Genomic DNA, 18,415 nt, shown 5'->3' with positions numbered 1-18,415 from the left:
CCTCTCTCCTGTGATCTGTTATTGAAAAGAGGCAGAGCAACGTGAAGTCACCTTGTTTTATAATAATAAATGTCCTCTAGTATGTCTGTCTTTCAGTTGATCATAAGTTAGAACCTATCAAAATGCGAGAATAATTCGACTTATTATGTGGCTAGCTCGGTGAGCGAGCAAGATGAATCAAATCCTGCGCTGTGATTGGCTACCTGAACAGGCAAGATAGAGCTATCTTGCCCGCTCGGGACCACCCGCTGCGTCCCACAAGAATAATTTCCCCGAAAGCCATATAATAAATCCGTTATTGACCAAGCTTGTTTGGTCAAGATGGTTGATATTGTCCTTGTTCTCTTTTTGGGAGTTTATGGACCTCGACTCCGTCTCGGTCCATAAACACGCAAAAAAAAAGAACTTGGCCAATATCCAGCCATCTTGACCTCGCACTTGGTCAATAACCCATATATATTATACAAACTAACAGACAAACTAAGGTGAAACTATGTTTACCCTTTTGTAAGTTGGTGTAGGTGGCTGATAGGTCAAAACAAATAATTAGTGAAAACACTTCTAAAAGATCTCAGTGACCTGAAATGTTGCCCACCCTTCAATGGTATTGAATCAGAGGAGTTCTAGTTTCAAATTTTGCTGACGTTCCTTCAAGTTGTCAATTTTCCCTGACTTGTTATCATTTTATTTTCCCTATTTCCTAACCTGTGACAACCCCTGTAATGTGAGTAACTAAGAACAAACACATGGCAAAGATGTATCTGAAATCCTTATCTCATTTATTGATATGAGGATTCATGCGATGAATGTGTCGATGATTTATCAGAATAATTTTTATGCTGCATAAAATAAAGATGGAAAACAACTTTAAAAATGCCTAACTAAAAAATTCATTAATAAGCTAAACAATTATACACTGCACTTGCTAAAATTCATAAAACCTATCTAATGAATTATTATTACATTAATAAATAAGCCATTGCCTAAAATATAATACAAATTTTAAAAGCTTAAACCTATGTCAGAGTCTTCTAACTCGGTCTTTACTTGATTTACTCCCAACAATGTTCTTGTTGGGTTTTTTCGATCGTAGCCTTTGATCAGTTCTTTCAGAGGGAACAAATACAAGTCCATCACATGAGTCCCCATTCTGATGATGTTCACTATTTCTAAGGCAAAGTGAGCAGAATCTCAGTCCACATTTTTGACACTGGGAATGACCCTCTTGTGTTTTTGACAAGCTGGAAGGAGATGTACACTTTGGGCATGGTCGAAGTTTAACCATCGCCTGACTTGATATTGGATGAGGACACACAGACGTCATAGGAGAGTTGTCAACCTGATCGCCACTTTCTTTGCGAGGTATGTTAACATTGACACTTTTAAGTGGCAGTTTTGACAGAGTTTTGACCAAAATTGTTTTGTTGCCATGGTTTTCCTGTGGGGAGAATAATAATAATGTACTGTTAAATTTCCATATCAAGCCACAGGCCTATGTTTATCCCCTGATTTTGAAAACTGTTTCATTTTTCTCCCAGTGAACCTTTCTAAAGCTCCATGTACTGTATTTCCTTGATCAACACCACCAGCATCTATTTTAAACTTGATCTGGTGGACCCAGGGTTTATTTGATGCCTACAGCTTACTAGAAACTATGTTTATTAAGCAAGGTTTCTATAACGCAATCATTATTTTGGCAGCCATACAGTACATTCAGACATTATAAGTAAAATATGATTGTACCTTGGCGACCTGGAATTTATTAAGGGCCGAGTGGCTAATCAAGAAAAATGGTAAAAGTCTGCATACAAGCCAAGTGGCCCATCAGGCCAGTGCTTTTTTCTGGTTTCAGCAGCATGAAGCAACTAGAAGTATTTCTACTCCCCCCTGGATGGGAAGCTAGTCCACTGCAGGGTTACCCCCAGCATTCAATTCACCGGTACCCATTTATACACCGGGGTGGAGAGAGGCACTGTGAGAGGTAAGTGTGTTGCCCAAGAACACAACACAATGTCCCTGGCCAGGCCTCGAAACCCAAACCGCTCGATCAAGAGGCGAACACACTAACCATGGGGCAACCATGAAAATAAGGTGTTATTTAATAAGATTTCAAATGGTATACATGTGTACTGTGATTGGCCAATGTGCTTCCCAGATAGACTATTTTCTTTTTCTTTTTTCCTGTCAATTTTAATTTTATGGCCAGTTATCAGTAAGCTATCACAAGTTGGGAAATAGCAAATCTATTTATAGGGGACAATGGCAGTGTTTGTTAACATAAAAAGTTAGCTAACCAAAAATAATCGAGTTCGTGAAAGTGTCCGCTGCCTACCTTTCCCTTGAGATAATAATATTCCTTGCGTTCTCCTAGGAATTCCTTCCACCTTTGTTGTGTTGCGGTGTCTTGTTTGACAAAATTCCTCCATTTTGAGCTCACAGAAGCAAATCTAAACACAGAAAAAATACAGGGAATGTCAAGGAAACATTATTAGCTGCAAAAGAACCTCGCCGCAAATCGATGTTCAAATCGATCGGCGAGCTAAATCTTAACTTACAGATTAACTCAATTATTGTTATTAGCAATCAAAAGCTTGATTTATTCAAGTTTGATTTCAAAGAGACAGCCAAGGAATCAGGATATAAACATACCTGCAAAGGTCCAGAGGCTCTAGATAACTGCAAATTGTTTGGCAAATCTTATTGCAGTTAACCGCCATTAGATCTGAGATGACATCGACGCAACTTTTCCCGATGAGTCTTCCAATGATCTTGTCCTCTGGCAACAAAGGCGATCGTTGAGGACTTTGCTTCGTGGATTCATCCTGATCGCCGTCATCAAGCTCAAACTTGAGCTTAGGCAATCCATCTAGAGCAAGTGATTGAAACTGAGGGCTGCAAGCTTTTTCTTGAGAGCACGGTGGAGTAAGGAAAACAGACGATGGCGAGGTTTCGAATGAAGGAGTCATGCGGCCAGTGTTGATGCGACTAAGAAGTTGATCTCCTGGCGATTCTGGCGTCAAAAAACAACTCGGCAGCTCAGGCTGACTGCTTTTCTTCTTATGATGTCTATCTGTTTGCTCCATGGCTACTTTGAATTATGGTAGATCTGCCGCAGAGTCAAAGATCACGTTCGTTTCTCGATCTTTGTTGTGTGTTGACGACTGACGCTTGGTCAAAACGTTTTGATTCAACCGCCAAATAGCGAATACAATGTGACAGCCAATCACAGCTTCATATTTTTTTCCCGCCAAAATAGCATTTTTGAGAGCGAAACCGCTGCTTTGGTTCGGCCGTCCTTGGACCCTTTCCTTGCTCGGCCGAAGGCCTCTCTAAACATGAAAAATTTCCACTGTTTTCCACTGACGTACAAGGGAAACAATAATTACGTTTCTGTGCGATCAAAGGCAGAAAACGATAGAACTGCTGAACACATAAGCGAATCTTTGCTGAGGTCACTGTTTACATTTTTCCTTATTTACGTACGACATTGCGCAGCCGGAAGGCATTGCAAACATGTAAAGAGTTTGAAACTTAGTAATTGGTGAAAATTTTTGCCTCTTTGGGTGTAATATTTGAGAAGAAATTGGCTTTCAAAACCTGCAAAACTTCTGGACAACTGGCACTAATGAGCTCGTATCTTAACTCTTTGTAAAATTTTGAGTTTTTAAGCCCACATTGCACAAAAAGCATTCGATCTGATTCGATACGTCGGATTCAAATTCCTTGGGACAGTTAATCGTGCTGTTTCAGAACTAATGTTTTTGTAGCTCCATCAGAAACCTTATCGCTTATGCAGAAACGACTGCAGAAACCGTATCGCTTATGCTAATGACGGAAACGTTATAAGCAAAGACTACCGCTCGGGCCGCGCTTGCCGATCTATTCGGTGTCTTTCAAAAGATGCGAACCCATGTTCTTTCTATTCTAGTGCGAGTCCTCTTCCTATTTTGGGAACTGACCCTTCACGCTTACGGGTCAGAGCCTAACTCAGTACTTAAGGGCACTTCAGGAGTCACAGCAAATGAATTTCTACAGTTTCTTAGTAATTAACAGCTGCAGAAACACGTACTGAGGTCTTGAGTTAGCCTGCGTAGCTTGGCGGTTTTTAAGCAAGTAGCGCGCTAAGAAAGCGAAGAAGCCGCGATAACGAGCGCTAAAGCCGCATTATTAAACGAACTCAAACTGCTTAAAAAATTGCTTAAGCCGCCAAGCTACGCCGGCTAGCCTCCCGAGTCCAGTGACCCTTAAGTCTTAAAATAAATAAATAAATAAATAAATAAATAAATAAATAAATAAATAATAAACAAATAAACCGCGTCATCTCTACGCTACGCTACGATGCAGGGTCCCCGTGGGTTTTGCTTTCTTGCCAACCTAACGCCTTTTAAGGTTATATTAGCCATCATTCTTTCTTTAACAAATAAAGAAGCCTAAGCCATGTATCACACTGTGATAACACACGACGGGCATTTGAGAACACGAGTGAAATGTAGATAACACGAGCCGCTGGCGAGTGTTTTCTCAATTTCTCGAGTTTTCTCAAATGGCCGGAGTGTTTTATCACTTCATTTGCTTTATGATATAGATTTTACAAGCCGCGAGTAGAAACAGCAAAGCACACACAGATCGACAAACTGACACAAATTAATACCTAGCCTGCGAAAAGGCTAGCTGTCCCCGCTCCGATCGCTTTGCTTTCCGAATTCTTCTGTTTCGCGCTCGCCGAAATTTTTTTCCGTCCTCGCAGGAAGCCTGTTCGCAGGCTATTTAAGGTCATTCCCCAGAATTGCATTGCGCATCCCTACTGCGCATAATTTCACGTGTGATTAGCGCGCATGCATTAAAAAATGGCGGCTTTTTGTTTACAGCTCGACCTCGCCATAGAGGTAAATCGTCATTTTCTCGCAAACGAGTATGGTGACCTATCATTCTTTTTTCTGTTTTTTTTGAATTTAGTAATAAATTTCTCTGTGTAAAATAAATATGGACCAATTGTCAGTGTAGGACAAAAAGCAATCGTCGGAAACGTGAATTTAGTAAGCAATCGTGACTACAATCATGGTGCTATTATAAGGATTTATATGGGTATAAACGAGGTGCTGTTGCTTCTAAACGAACATGGGGACCCCTCATTTTTATTTCAAAATTTAAGTTCCTATAATACAAACAATCAACAGGCAAAGTTTCACAAAAATCTCAGTGCAGGTTCTATTTCAGTGGAATGGAGAATGCAAATTCTCCACCTCTACCTAGAAACAGGTGTAAGTCTGTCAGAAAAAGAATTAATCATCAAAAAGTTGTAAATAAAAGGCTACAAAGCAACAAATTCAAAATGCAACGTCTGTTTAACATAGAAATGTCATCTAATTTATATTAAAATTGTGACGACTGCCTAAACTTATACCACTAAACAAGACTGAAAACATGGAAATTCTTATCACGACTAATGTCCTACACCATTGTGACATTTTAATTACTTGCATTTTAAACAGAAACGATGGAAATAGAATATTAACCTCTATCTGTAGCAGAGAAATATGAAAAAAAGCCCCATGCGAGGACTCAAGATCCTCGATGTATTCACTAATTACAGAAGCATATCATGCTTCTGCTAATTCATAATAATAATCTGCACATGGTAGGTTCATAAAGATGAAGTTCAATAATTCAATTTCGTTTTAGTACTATAAAAATTATAACCATGCTTAGAGACATGCATTGCAAATTCAATGAATGTATGAAGGTGAATACAGAACACTATCCTGTAAAATTTAAAATTAAAAAGTCTTACGTTTATATGTAGGATTCGGAAATTTGTTTCCATACACAACTTTCAAAATTCAACTCAATGATGTTTAGCAATGGAGTTAACCTTTAACTAAGGAAAAACTAAGCCAGAGATCTTGTTTACAGAATGTCTGCAACAATGTTCAGTTCAACACCAAACTTCTAAGCATGCTAAGATGGCGGATATCCAAGGTGGCGGATATCCAAGATGGTGTCGGTACTCCTAGTCTACTAACGGTTGAAGTCAAAAGTTCCGACCCTCGGGACACGGCGAATGATCAAAAGTCCCAGCCACGGGCAGACTTGTTACGTCAAAACCCCCGCCTATGCCCGGCCTCCCCCCAAGCGGTTTAACATTGATAGGTGCATAAAAAGGTTATATTCTCTACTTTGGTCTTACTTTGCACTGGTAAAAACAACAAATTCAACACAGGCCATGAAATGTTACAAGAAAAGTCCATTGAAACCTCTCGGGAGCTCATGCACATTATCCCGGAAAAATATGACGTTTTCGGCCCATGAGCTCACGTAGGGGAAAGTGACTGGTTTTCTCGGGTCCGAAAACCGGGAGACCACGTTCTTAGGAGATTTAGAATTCAATGAGACAATTGAGAGAGGAATCATTGTGACCAGGTTCAAAGATTTCTGTATCGTACAAAGGTGCATTTTCACGGTCTGGGTGGAGAACGATGATGAATCTCAGTTGTCAGTTAATCCTGACGATTTCTCAATCACAAACCACAACGTTTTTCACCAGAATGATCAAAATAACTTTATTGGATCACTCTGAAATAACTCGTCAAATCCATGGTAAAATTAACATAAAGGGTTGTGTTCAAAGTCCTGTCCGGTAGAAGTGAATCTTAGTTACACGGGCACACTTCAGTTCTTCATCTCTGCACTCTTTTCCTTGGCACTGTGGGCGCGCAGCACAGACACTGCCTCCTGAGTTTTGGCTGCCAGAGCCTCCCGAGACTCCAACATGTGCAACAGCTCAGTGTTGTCAATCTCCAGCAGCATTCCAGTGATCTTACCGGCCTGGTCAGGGTGCATGGCTTGGATCATGGGGAACAAGCGTTCACCTAACATCTGTTTCTGTTCTTGTAGTGGGGCTGCTGCAAGGACACTGGGGTTAAGGGGATCCTGTCCCTAAAACGAAGAATAACATTTTATTATGACACATGCTGGGCTTTTTGCCTCTGCCTTCTTCAGTCTCGGAAAACTGTTCACTTTTCGGAACAGATAATGTCCACAGACAAATATCTGAGCATATGAATGGTTTTTCACAAAGACTCGTTTTGACACAGAGGCAAAAGGAAACTCGGAAATGGCCTATTATATCCCCGTTTGTGTTTGAGAACACCCAAATGCAACCAGGAAGCTCTGTTAGTGTACCAATCACTGTTCACAAAATTGAAGCAATTTCACTCACAGGTATTTGAATGGTCTGCTGGACCTGCTCTTGAGGCTGCATGGGCACTGCTCCAGGATGTCCTTGTGCAGGCTGGTTACGTACATTCTGCTGAAACTTGTAGGCTGGTCTCTGACCTTGTCCCTGCATGGCTCCAGGACCACGAACTTGTGCTTGGCCCATACCACCCACTCTCTGGCTAGGACCCCCTGCACCTCCTGGCTGCTGCTGTCCTGGCACACCCCGAGGTGGAACCTGACGGATGCCTCTTGCACGTGGAACCTGTCCGGCACCTGGTATTCCCTGCATTCCTGGGGGTCGCACCTGCTGCTGAGAGTGCATGGGCTGCCAACGAGGACGGACTTGCGGCATTTGGGGTGTGAAGAATGGGCGCTGTCCAGCCTTTGACAGAAAAGATATCATCAGCTCATTCTCAACCTTTTAACAGCTGGAACTAACAAAACTATTTTCTCTGGACACACTTCCTAGGCTACGGATTTCACTGCAAAAAAGTTCAAAATTTTTATTTACTGTCAAACATCCCCCGAAAGCCAAAAGCCTGTATTTTTCTTCTGAAATGTGTCAAATCCTACAATTTACTCTGATTGAAAACTCCAATGCAACAGTCTGCTTTCTACAACAGCCAGTAAATTTTGCTCAAGAGTGAATGCTCTATAGAGGTTTTATAACTGTCTGGTAGGGCAGATTACATGTGAAGTACATCCAATAACCTTTGCATTGACTGTTTTGTTTGTTATTATTAACAAAGTCGAGCAGTGAATTCATCTAATTTTAATTGTTATGGCTCTCAACCGAAAAATCTTTTTAAGGCTGCAACTATTCAAGGAAATCTATGCTGCCCTATCAGCAGTCACTTTGTATGTTAGAAGTGAAAAGTGAAAAAAAAAATAACCTACCACTTACTGGCATTTTACAATACATATCTTACCTGCGCCAAAGGCTGCATGTAGAAGGCACCTGCTTGAGGGAACACTTGACCAACTTGTTGACCAGCCGCCTACAACAAAGGGGTAAGAACGGCATTAACCTACTGTACTGTACAATAAAAAAATAATTAGCAAATACCAGCTACGTTCCAAAACAAATCTTCATGCACCTTCACGTGGAACTGTCACTACTTCAACCATGTGTGTGCCAAACTTTTGTCAGATTTCTGTGTCATTAATGATCAGCTCTCAAACACTCACTCATCCTCATCGGTCCCCAAGAGGACTCTTGAGGCAGAACTAATGATCAGCTCTAGGCCATTCTATATTGTAATGCACATTGATGTTGCTATGTTTACTAGCCAGTAAAACACTGATACATGCATTAGGCAATGTTCCTGCATTCAAACTGATAGAGTGCTAGAGTAACAAAGCAATCTACTGTAAAAGAGCAGGACTACTTTCTGCCCTCTATCAACTGTGTGTACCCAATTACTAATGCTCTAGGCACAACAGAAACCACTGGGCATTAAGCAGCAATCTAAACTGACTCTGCAAAAGATTCTCTAAGCAATATAAAAAAGCGAATTGTAAGAATAATTTGCAATCATATGTGAAATAAACAACTGCATTGTAAAAAGGTAAAGTTTGATATTGTCCCACCCAAATTGAAAGAACATCAGTTGCAAAATACAAAAAAAAAAACTGGGATTGTGGAAGTATCTGTACTCTACAGCTATTTTGAGAAAGGTTGTCCAGCAAAATCATAAAAGCATACACAAGAAAGCCACAAGGAATTTGGTTTGAGTCAGTCACCTTTTGACTGATCAAAATTCACTTGTTTTAGCCTGATAGAGGGAGAAAGAACTTATACTTGCATTCATAGTTTCAACTTCCTTTCGTGGACTTTGATGAAGCAACAAACTAGTGGATTTTTTCCTTTGCTTGCCCGACTGGCAAGTGAAGTTTATTTGAGGAAAATGCCCTGACAATGTCACAACGAAGAAAATGAGAAAATTGAGGGACTACTGAGAGCGACTTTCACGCTTGTTCATCACAGTTGCAGTTTGCTCAAAAAGCAAGTTTGAAAACAGGTTTTCTTTGCCTGCTGCATACCTGTTGCATTCTCAATCCAGCAATGCGCTGCATGTGTTGAGCAGCAAGCTGGGCCTTACGCTCTTCCTTCCGCTGGGCCAGAGCTACATACAATGGCTTGGACACTAAAATCCGGCCATTCATCTCAGTAACAGCTTTAGTGGCCTCCTCTGGTGATGAGAAACACACAAAACCAAAACCTGCAATGGAGAGAGAAACAAGCAACTGTGATCCTTGATATTTTGAATGCGGAATATTGGACACAAACTGCACAACCACATTAACTCAATAGTATTGCTGGTCTAAAGCTTCAGAATGCAAAGTTCAAGCAGTCATGTACTAGAGAAAAACAACAGAATTTTACAACAAAAGGTCGACATTTCCTAGGGCTTGGTACCATACCTTTAGAGTTGTTCTTGTCATCCATCATAACCTTGGCACTGGTAATAGTTCCATAAGCACTGAATTCCTCACGAAGGCGTGCATCATCGATGGTATCATCCAAGTTCTTCACATACAGGTTGACACCCTGGTAACGATTGATGCGCTCGATCTTCCTCTTTTCAAACTGAGACTTCAGATCCATCTGCCTCTCTGCCCTTTTCTGTGCTCGAGCAGCATAAAGCTTTTGTCCATTCCAATCCTTTCCAGAGAGTTCTTCCACAGCCTATAAAGATTTGCTGTTTGTTAGCTGACTGTAAATTTAGAGATTTTCTTTTATTTTGTCAAACCCCTTTTGGTGAAGTATTTCAGAAATACTGTTTTAAAGTTATTTACTTCAAGATGATATTAAGTTTGGAGAATTGATCAAAGCGTACATCACAAACTGTGTTAAGTTACAATCAAGGTACCACCTGTGGAAAATGCTGTATTTTACATAAATACCAATCTGCCATGAATGACTGGTATTTTGAACTTTCACAGATTTCACAAAAATTTAAACTCCCTGGACCTTCTAAACAATATTTCCGAGAACAGTTCACCAATAGAGTCTATTTGACAAAATAAAAGAAGCTTGGAACGTTTGGTCCTTTTGTGGAGATTCTCCATTTTTACAGGCAGATGCTCTTAAACAAGTGACAAACAGATCACATGACCAGACAGGCTAGAACAACAACTACCGTTGCTTGCATCCAAGCGTGAACACGTGACCCCAAAACAAGCTCTAATTGGGTGTCGAACATGGCATGATTGGTCACCAAACATTTGAAGTTTAGCAGACCATGGCACAAACTTTCATGCTCAAAGTTCAGTGCACGAAATGGCAGAAAGATTGGACATTATAGACTTCTTCAGAGAAATTGGCCCTGACCTGTGTCAATATGCATAAGCCTTTCGCCAAAGTGGTATTACTTCTAGTATAACCATGAAATATTGGCGGGAGCAAGACTTTCAGAGTCTTTCAGAGCACGAAAGTTTGTGTTATGGTCTGCTAAACTTCAAATGTTTGATGACCAATCATGCCACGTTTGACACCCAATTAAGGCATGTTTTGGCGTCAGGTGTTCACACTTAGATGCAAGCGACGGTAGCATGCATGTTATTCAAAACACTAACTGTTGTAAGGCAAAGCCTTGACTTCCAATGTGACAAACACTGACATAGCCCACTGATACACCAAATCAGGGACTTCGTAAACGTTTTCAGCAAGAGGGCAACTGGTTTTCTCAGGCAGGCAAAACTTGAACAGGCAAAACTGAACTTCTTATCAGAAAAAAAAAATAAAATAACCTTCCTCTGGGTGGTCAAACCAGGCGATCATCCTTACAGGCGGTCAATATGCCCAGTGCCCAGCCCTAATGAAACCACTGCTAAATAGCTATTTGTTCAGAGTGGAAGTTAAAAGCAGCCAAGATGTTAAACTGTGTCTGCCTGCCTACCTGCTGAGCTTCCTCTGGTGTCTCAAATGAAACAAATCCAAATCCCTTTGAACGTCCCTGATCAGACGTCACCACCTTCAGACTCAGAACTTTACCAAAGGAATCAACGAGCTCTCTGAAATCTGCCTCAGTCATCTCCTCACCAAAATTCTTCACATACACATTGGTGAACTTCTTCGGTTGGTTTCCAAGCTGTTCTAGACGCTCTCTTCGAGACATCCACTTAGTAGCAAATCTACAACAAATAAATTTGACATACATTTTAACGCAAGTTTTCTCACCAAGTAGAACAATAAATGGCATCCCCAGGTACAGATAAATACTGGTTTCCACCACTTAACAGAAATCAGTCAGATTTTTCAGAATGACTCAGAAACCTGGGAAAGACTACTGCAGGGAGTTTAAATCAAAAACATCTCCTGGGGGACCTTAGACCCCTCTAAAAGCTTGCTCCTTTGGTGTGCTGTTTCGTTAACTGGCCATCATTTATCCTAGATCCACGCCGGATACTCGTCATGAAACAAACGCAAACCCCATTTTGGAGACCAGATCAGTGAATTTTTTGTATAGATCAAAAAGATGGAAAGAAATGTTTAAGATCCTAAATCTCACAGAGTCTTCACTTCCATTCTCTAAGATCCTCACAGAGCATTGTTGGGGTTGTCATAAAGGTTTGAGATACACAGTGTTATCAATGGAGTAAGCAGCTGATTTTGCCAATTTTTCTCAAACCATTCAGGCAAACAGAGTAGCTGACCGAGAGCCCCTACACTGTGTTATTTATGCCTATTGTCCTGACTTCAATTTCGTCGGAGACAAAAGAACCCAAATGAATCTACCTTTCTACTTTCAATTGAACAAGGAACGCACCCACTGGAATACCACAATATTTTTGCCTTTTCTTGTGGCCCATGCATTTCATTTCCCAAAATTATCTCTTCAGAAAATGAACATAGTGGTGAAGTTCAGACCACTCCAGGCAACAAAAGACGGGTTGAAATGTTCCGAGATCTTTGTACAGGAATGTGTCAAGTATCCCTGTAGAAGTAAAGAGGGATAGTACACCAGATGGCTATCAAAGGGAGGGTTCAATTCTGACTCAAGTCAAGGCATGGGCAATGGGCATGATCTGCTGTGTGATACGAAAACGAAAACAAATCCTAATAACCGTTTTTCCCTATGTTTATTTCCAAAACCCAACCAATTACCCGTACATGGTTCTTGTGTATTTATGCTACGTATATAGGATGAAATTTTACAGATTAAAAGCAATGTTCCCGGTACGTGACTATGTTTAAATGCCTTGGATAGTTTTTACCCTTCAACGATGCGTTACGATCACCTTACGCAACGACAGATTTACTACACATGTGCGTTCGTGATTGTTGCTAAATTCCGGGTAAATTGCACTCTTGCCATAAATAACACTCAACCAACCCCTTAAACGAAGATAAACGAAGATTAAACGAGGAAATATCAAGTATTCGACTTACACTTTTTTGTCGTTCAGCAACATGCCGTTCACCTTTCGAATGGCGTTTTCGGCTGCCTCTTCGGTGTCAAAATGGACAAAACCGTATCCCTTCGAATTCCCCTCTTCGTCTTGAGCAATTTTACAAGATAGGATGTTACCGAAGGCACTGAAGGTGTCGTACAGGGCCTTGTTGTCAATACTTTTGTCTAAATTCTTGATGAAGATGTTCCCAACACCAGATTTGCGAAGGGAAGGATCTCTCTGAGACCACATGATTCGACATGGCCTTCCTTTGATAGGATCGAAATTCATCGTATCCAAGGCTCTTTCCGCTACGGAAAAAACATCAAGACACTAGCATTTAACATACACAATAACCTAACTCTAGAGGTTCTAGTTAAGACGAATTAAAACGGCTTTTTCCTTACCAGCAGCCGGTTGCTGAAAGTTCACGTAAGCATAACCCAGCGAGCGGCGAGTTACAATATCACGGCAAACTCTGATGGACAAAACAGCACCGACTGTGCTGAATTTCTCAAACAGCATCGCTTCGGTGACATCAGCTGCCAAATCACCAACGTACAGAGACGCTATGGGATAGTTTGGTGCGCCAGGAGCAGGATTCATTTTCAAACTTCTTTGGGTTCACTTCGACTTGTGATGACGGTTCCTTAACTGGTTTCTTTAAATTTGGAAATTTTTTGAGGATTTTGTAATTTTTTTTGAAGATTTTCTCCGCTTTAAAACTTTTTTTGAGCCTTTTTTTACGTTTTACAAATTTTTTTGGCGGCTTTTAGCGTCGCTAAAGAAAAAGAACGCTAAAAAACCGTTGAAAATTCTTACAATAAATCGACACCGACAACGATTTCTCGAAGGTGAGGGGGAAGTTGTGAGCCACGCGTTTCTATATGTATCCGTGGGGGCTCCCTCCGAGAGTAGCAGGGGTGACACCTCATTGGTCAGAATTAGGCCTATTACACTTCCGGTTACGTCATACCCGACACGTGCTTTGATTTGAACTTCCGGTTGAGGAGCATGCTTTTTTGGTAGTCTGCGTTTTTTTTTTTTCGCGAATTCTCTTCCTCCTCCTCCACGCCCTCCCCTTTATACGCCTGATATGCAGGCTACTTTTTTGGTAACACTTCACCTCGCTTCTCTAAAAATCGTTGTCAAATAAACTGTACCTGTTATCCTTTCCAAATGTAGTCGTTTACTGTGTCAAATTTATATCTTTACACAAATGTGAAAGGAAAAAGATTTTGACAATTATTGCCTGCATGATTACAATTTTATACATGCTTTTTTGAGAGTTTTTGAAGGCCATCTTAATATAATCTTCACTAAAAATGTTAATTTCAAACAATACTTATGCCATATATTATTTGCACTCTAGTCCATTTTTGATAATTTTAATAAAGATTGTGCCAGGCATGAGCCTAAGTCAGACATCTTTCATCAGCATTAACCTGGAAATAGCTTCATTTTTTTTTTTTTTTTTTTTGATTTTTTTTTTACAGTTAATAATTTATTGAAAAATGTATAACCTACCCCAGGGGAGGGGAAGGGTATTCTAATCTAAAAAGGACTGGGGTGTCCCTCATACCTTTTAGGGGTTAAAAAAGAAGTATTTCTTTGGTACCTCTTAGAGTGCTCAGCCTCAAAAGGTCCACAGAGAGAGCTTTTGCGGTATTGAGCCAAAAATATGACAGGAGATAATGTGTTGTGAACTGGCACCTCTTAGGGGTGAAAAACATTTCAAGCCATGCCCACAAAGCAGGATCTTGATACCTCTTTGGGGTTCTTTTCAAAAATTCCGACAAGAACCCCTGTCCTTTTTATATGAGAGTCCCCCCCCCCCCCTCCAGGGACCTTACTGGTACTAGTTATCATTTTCACTGAGTGATGCACAAACCAAGCCAATATTGAGAACAAGGGTTTTGATAACTTCTATCAATTTACAATCATAAAAAAAATTGCTTTTCATTCCAGTGGCTGCCATTTTGAATTTCTTAGAATAATTTGTAGGACTTGAAACTGTCCATGCAAATGATACCCCTCCTGCAACTAAGTGAACTCCCTCAGATCATCTCCTAGTCTAGCAAATACAGACCTAATCTCTTGGTCTCCTGCATGGATCACCAAATCTCCTGGATTCAAAGGAGAGTGTTTAAAGCACATATTTCCACACATATTTTTGCTGACTTAGGGACAATGTTAGGGGATATTTTTGCGGTTGAGTCAGCCAAACCCAATTTCATACACTACATTTTAGGGAGTTTAGAAGAGCCAAAATCGGCAATCTCCTGGATTTCAACTTTTTTAGGTTGGCATCTCTGCTCCTGTTCAAAGTAAATTTTCTGGTTCAAGCCCTACCTCCAACCCAGTGGAAATTACAGATAGGCTTCATACTTTGCTTTGAAAATTTAATATTGATCTTCCTTCCTTGAAATGAGTAAGTATCATCAGTCAAGAGAAATATTTTTCAATCAAAATCTAGAAAAAAAAATGTTATTTTATTTACAACTGTTCTTTGAGTTCTTTATCCACAAATATTCAAGTAATGTAATATTTCTTTGCTTAGTCTTGCTTGTTCCTCTCTTGATATTTTTCTTCCAACTCCCTCCATGGATTTTCAACCATTGAATGTCTGTAGTAAGCTTCAATACTTGGTGAATCTTCTCTTCTGTTGCCATGACCTCTACCCTGTGAACATAAACAAAAACATAGACTTACATATAATTGTACAATTGTGAATGCAACATTGCATCATGCAGCACTAATCAATTATATAAGATGGAAACCAACCCAAGTATTTCCCTGTGAGCCTTAGCTCTAGAAAGGAGATCAGTGATGACATGAGGTAAAAAAGAATTATTTTAACTCAGTGGAAACAAACCAATGACCTCCATGTTAGATCACCTTTAACTTTACTCCACCAACTGAGCTATGAGGCTAGACCATTACAGAATTGCACCCGTTGAAAAATGTCACACGGGAAAATGCAGATGAGCAAAAAAGGAGACAGAGAGCAGGAATAAGGCCTGTCAATCACGTAATCCCCAGTGTAGGTCTTTTTCACAAGTATTGTCCTAGCTCTGACAGCTCAAATTTTTACTCTATTCATCAGAGAAGAATAAAACTAATAATTATTAGATGGTGTGCTTCATCAAATATAACGGTTACTTTATGCTGCCAATAAGCAGAGATGTGAGATAATATTTCAATGTTCTGGGGAAAATTTTTTCGTTTTCATTACTGTTACTCTTAATTTGTGAATTGATATTTTAAATCAAATGTGCACTTTATTTCAAAATCTTCTGGATAGTTTTAACGTACTTCGATTTATCTGAAATAGCCAGCATGCGTTGATCAGTTGTTTACATTCTACGCAAATTAATCAGCTGGCAGTGCGGGACTATGAAAGTTGAAAACACTTTTTAGGTAAGGGCATACCACCTACCACAGTGTTTGCCAAATCTCGAGCAGAAACATTCCTTCTGTTGGCAAAAATGTTTGAACAGTAGAATATATATTAGCGAGAGGATGGTTACTGCTGTTAAGCAAAGACATGTTGGATCACATTTCAATTTTCAATGCTTCAGCAAATCGAAAACGAAACCAGCGGTATCCTTTCCAGCCTTGTTCACAGGTTGTTGTGCTTACAAAGCATCATGGGTACCCCACACTTTACCCTAGGTGATGCTTTTCAATGGGCACAATTCTGTAATGCAGAAGCTGTTAAGCAAAGACATGTTGGATCACATTTCAATTTTCAACGCTTCAGCAAATCGAAAACGAAACCAGCGGTATCCTTTGCAGCCTTGTTCACAGGTACAGCAGTACACTTTACCCTAGGCAATGCTTTTCAATGGGCACAATTCTGTAATGCAGAAGCAAGTTGTGGGTTAAATTAAGGTGGTAATTTGTGACAAGGTGGATATTGAGGGTGCAATCAAGAATGCAATGTTATACCACATACATATACACTGTTTGTTTCCTGAAGAGGTTCTGCCTGCATGTACAGCAGACGGTTAGTGTAGCATGTGCAGCGACTGGCAAATTCCAGAACGAGATGAAACAAAATGAGCTCTAGGCATGTCGCGACAAACTAGTGGGTGGGACTACTTTACAGGTCGTCTTCAAGGGTAGACAAGTAAACCACGGAAAACCAAAGTTGATGGTTATCAGCGATTTATTGCATCAAAATAAACGATCGTAAAATATCGGTTCTGCTCGAGCCAAGGGTTAGGAAATCAAAAAAACATCAAGAGTTCAAGGTTGACAAGGCCATGCGAGAAGGAACGAAAAACTACTTTAAAGGGACACTAACTCAGCGTTTATATGCGTGTGGTGACGCTTAAAGGTCCGATTAAAAAAACCATCAAAAAAGAAGTAAACATTGTAACTACGCTCGTAACTAAGATAAAGAGACAATTATTAACTAATCATGATTGGCCTAGCTAGTGTCCTTAACAAATAAAATGAACGAACTCAGTTGAGTCAAACTTCGAAGTTATCATTAACTTTTATATTAATTCACTCAGTTTAGTTCATCTCATGTGAAGTTCGACTTTTGACCAGGGCCTAAGCTTACCTAGCACGCATGTAAAACTTCTTTAAGTGCATATCAAGCTACAAGTATTTTAACTCGTTATTGATTTGCAAAACATAAATAATTAAAATAAATAATAAATAAATATATAAACCCTTTAACAGCCTTTTAGATAGTTTCAACCGTCTACTCAGGCAAAACGGTATAAGCTTAATAATCAAGCTAAACTACATCCAATTAAGCTTAATGCAGACAAACTATGAGGCAAACTCAAGCATGTCTTCTTGTGTACAGTATGTACCCTGTGTGGCCTTTGTTGTTCAGGATATCCTCTAGATGGAAAGCCTTGTCTTGTTCCAGCTACTTGCCAAGCTCCTGGCCGGAATCCTGGTCTTACTCCTTGTGGAACAGGACCGTCCATAAACCCGTACGGCCTTTGTGAAGGTTGGAAAGGTTGCCTAAGAGGTGGATAAACATTATGGCCTGGTGGCGGAAATCCCGGACTCTCGAATCGCGGCCTAAAGTTCGATGAGGGTGCTCTAGATCGCCCTTGAAATGGCGAGAAGCCTGGACGACGAGGGCCACCGTACATTACAAAGTAAATGCGATTGCTGTTACAAGTCACATTCGAAGTGATTCGTCCGCCATGTTGAAGCTTGGTAACCATTCAATTTGGAGTGAGGGAAAAGCCCTGGGAACTAGGTCCCACAGGCCCAGTTTTCGGCCGTTTTCGACTTAGTTTTCCTGCGGTCCTTACCTCGACATTCAAAGCATCCCATAATTCTCAGATTTTTAAGAACCTTCTACGGGAGAATTTTACTAAATCCATTGACCTCAATTTCGATCGAACGTTCCTGAATTTTTGGTCCCAAGAAAGCTTCCATTGGTTGTTTTCCGTTTAGAGTCCGGCCGACAGTCCGGCCACTGGAAATTTCCTGGCATTCTACGCAGATGCTCTTCGAGTTCGTCACGCAGTCTTCCTCCCCACGTCGGGGAGGAAGATGACGAGCCCAAAGAGCGAACGGAGGCTAGAAATTTCCAAGAAAAAAGGAAATTCTAACGCTTTTAATGATGCCATTTTCTCTTTGGGTCATTTCCAAGCCTTTAACCTTTTGCCTTTCGCGGCTTCGCGCAATGGCGCCCGAACCAAATAAAGTGGCGGTCTCTTTGGGGAAATTTCACATGGAACTCATTCTTCCCAGAAAACAATTCCCAACCAAAATTTCGGATTTTTTTTTTTTTTTTTTTTTTTTTGGTTGTTAGTCTATG

General features: G+C 40.4%; 3 protein-coding genes across 4 annotated transcripts; all 3 read right to left on the bottom strand.

Annotated features, from left to right (window-relative positions):
- Positions 1-659: 659 nt before the first annotated feature.
- LOC145495855 (F-box only protein 43-like) lies at positions 660-3,197 on the bottom strand. Its single transcript, XM_081475444.1, has 3 exons — positions 2,650-3,197; positions 2,333-2,447; positions 660-1,438 (listed from the first exon to the last, which is right to left on the bottom strand). The coding sequence occupies exons 1-3, from the start codon at positions 3,081-3,083 to the stop codon at positions 1,022-1,024; spliced, it is 966 nt and encodes a 321-aa protein (XP_081331570.1). The 5' UTR covers positions 3,084-3,197; the 3' UTR covers positions 660-1,021.
- A 3,336-nt stretch (positions 3,198-6,533) lies between these two features.
- On the bottom strand, positions 6,534-13,472 carry LOC145495837 (polyadenylate-binding protein 1A-like). The gene is made up of 8 exons (XM_081475422.1): positions 13,023-13,472; positions 12,614-12,926; positions 11,121-11,355; positions 9,643-9,907; positions 9,262-9,440; positions 8,148-8,216; positions 7,220-7,600; positions 6,534-6,936 (listed from the first exon to the last, which is right to left on the bottom strand). The coding sequence occupies exons 1-8, from the start codon at positions 13,219-13,221 to the stop codon at positions 6,670-6,672; spliced, it is 1,908 nt and encodes a 635-aa protein (XP_081331548.1). The 5' UTR covers positions 13,222-13,472; the 3' UTR covers positions 6,534-6,669.
- Positions 13,473-15,089: 1,617 nt separating this feature from the next.
- On the bottom strand, positions 15,090-18,112 carry LOC145495864 (uncharacterized). Of its 2 annotated transcripts, none has more exons than XM_081475453.1 (2): positions 17,378-18,112; positions 15,090-15,297 (listed from the first exon to the last, which is right to left on the bottom strand). In XM_081475453.1, exons 1-2 carry the CDS (start codon positions 17,811-17,813, stop codon positions 15,293-15,295), a joined length of 441 nt encoding a protein of 146 aa, XP_081331579.1. In that variant the 5' UTR covers positions 17,814-18,112; the 3' UTR covers positions 15,090-15,292. The 2 variants fall into 2 exon arrangements, with proteins under 2 accessions (XP_081331579.1, XP_081331578.1); XM_081475452.1 differs by having other exon boundaries at positions 17,448-18,078.
- Positions 18,113-18,415: the final 303 nt, after the last annotated feature.

The sequence above is a fragment of the Orbicella franksi genome, chromosome 8 (genome assembly GCF_964199315.1).
Source record: "Orbicella franksi chromosome 8, jaOrbFran1.1, whole genome shotgun sequence".
Taxonomy (NCBI): Eukaryota; Metazoa; Cnidaria; class Anthozoa; order Scleractinia; family Merulinidae; genus Orbicella; species Orbicella franksi.
The sequence above is the reverse complement of the archived record's forward strand: the minus strand, read 5'-3'. Positions and strand labels throughout refer to the sequence as shown.

Bases quoted from the DNA above. Each gene is read 5' to 3' on its own strand.
- LOC145495855 (XM_081475444.1), bottom strand. From the start codon at position 3,083: ATGGAGCAAACAGATAGACATCATAAGAAGAAAAGCAGTCAGCCTGAG. The intron at 2,448-2,649 runs GTATGTTTATAT...TTCTGTGTTTAG, and splicing joins GAGCCTCTGGACCTTTGCAG to ATTTGCTTCTGTGAGCTCAA. The intron at 1,439-2,332 runs GTAGGCAGCGGA...TTCTCCCCACAG, and splicing joins ATTATTATCTCAAGGGAAAG to GAAAACCATGGCAACAAAAC.
- LOC145495837 (XM_081475422.1), bottom strand. From the start codon at position 13,221: ATGAATCCTGCTCCTGGCGCACCAAACTATCCCATAGCGTCTCTGTAC. The intron at 9,908-11,120 runs GTAGGCAGGCAG...AAATCTTTATAG, and splicing joins CACCAGAGGAAGCTCAGCAG to GCTGTGGAAGAACTCTCTGG. The intron at 8,217-9,261 runs GTATGCAGCAGG...CCTTTGTTGTAG, and splicing joins CTGGATTGAGAATGCAACAG to GCGGCTGGTCAACAAGTTGG.
- LOC145495864 (XM_081475452.1), bottom strand. From the start codon at position 17,813: ATGGTTACCAAGCTTCAACATGGCGGACGAATCACTTCGAATGTGACT. The intron at 15,298-17,447 runs GTACATACTGTA...TTATGTTCACAG, and splicing joins AACAACAAAGGCCACACAGG to GGTAGAGGTCATGGCAACAG.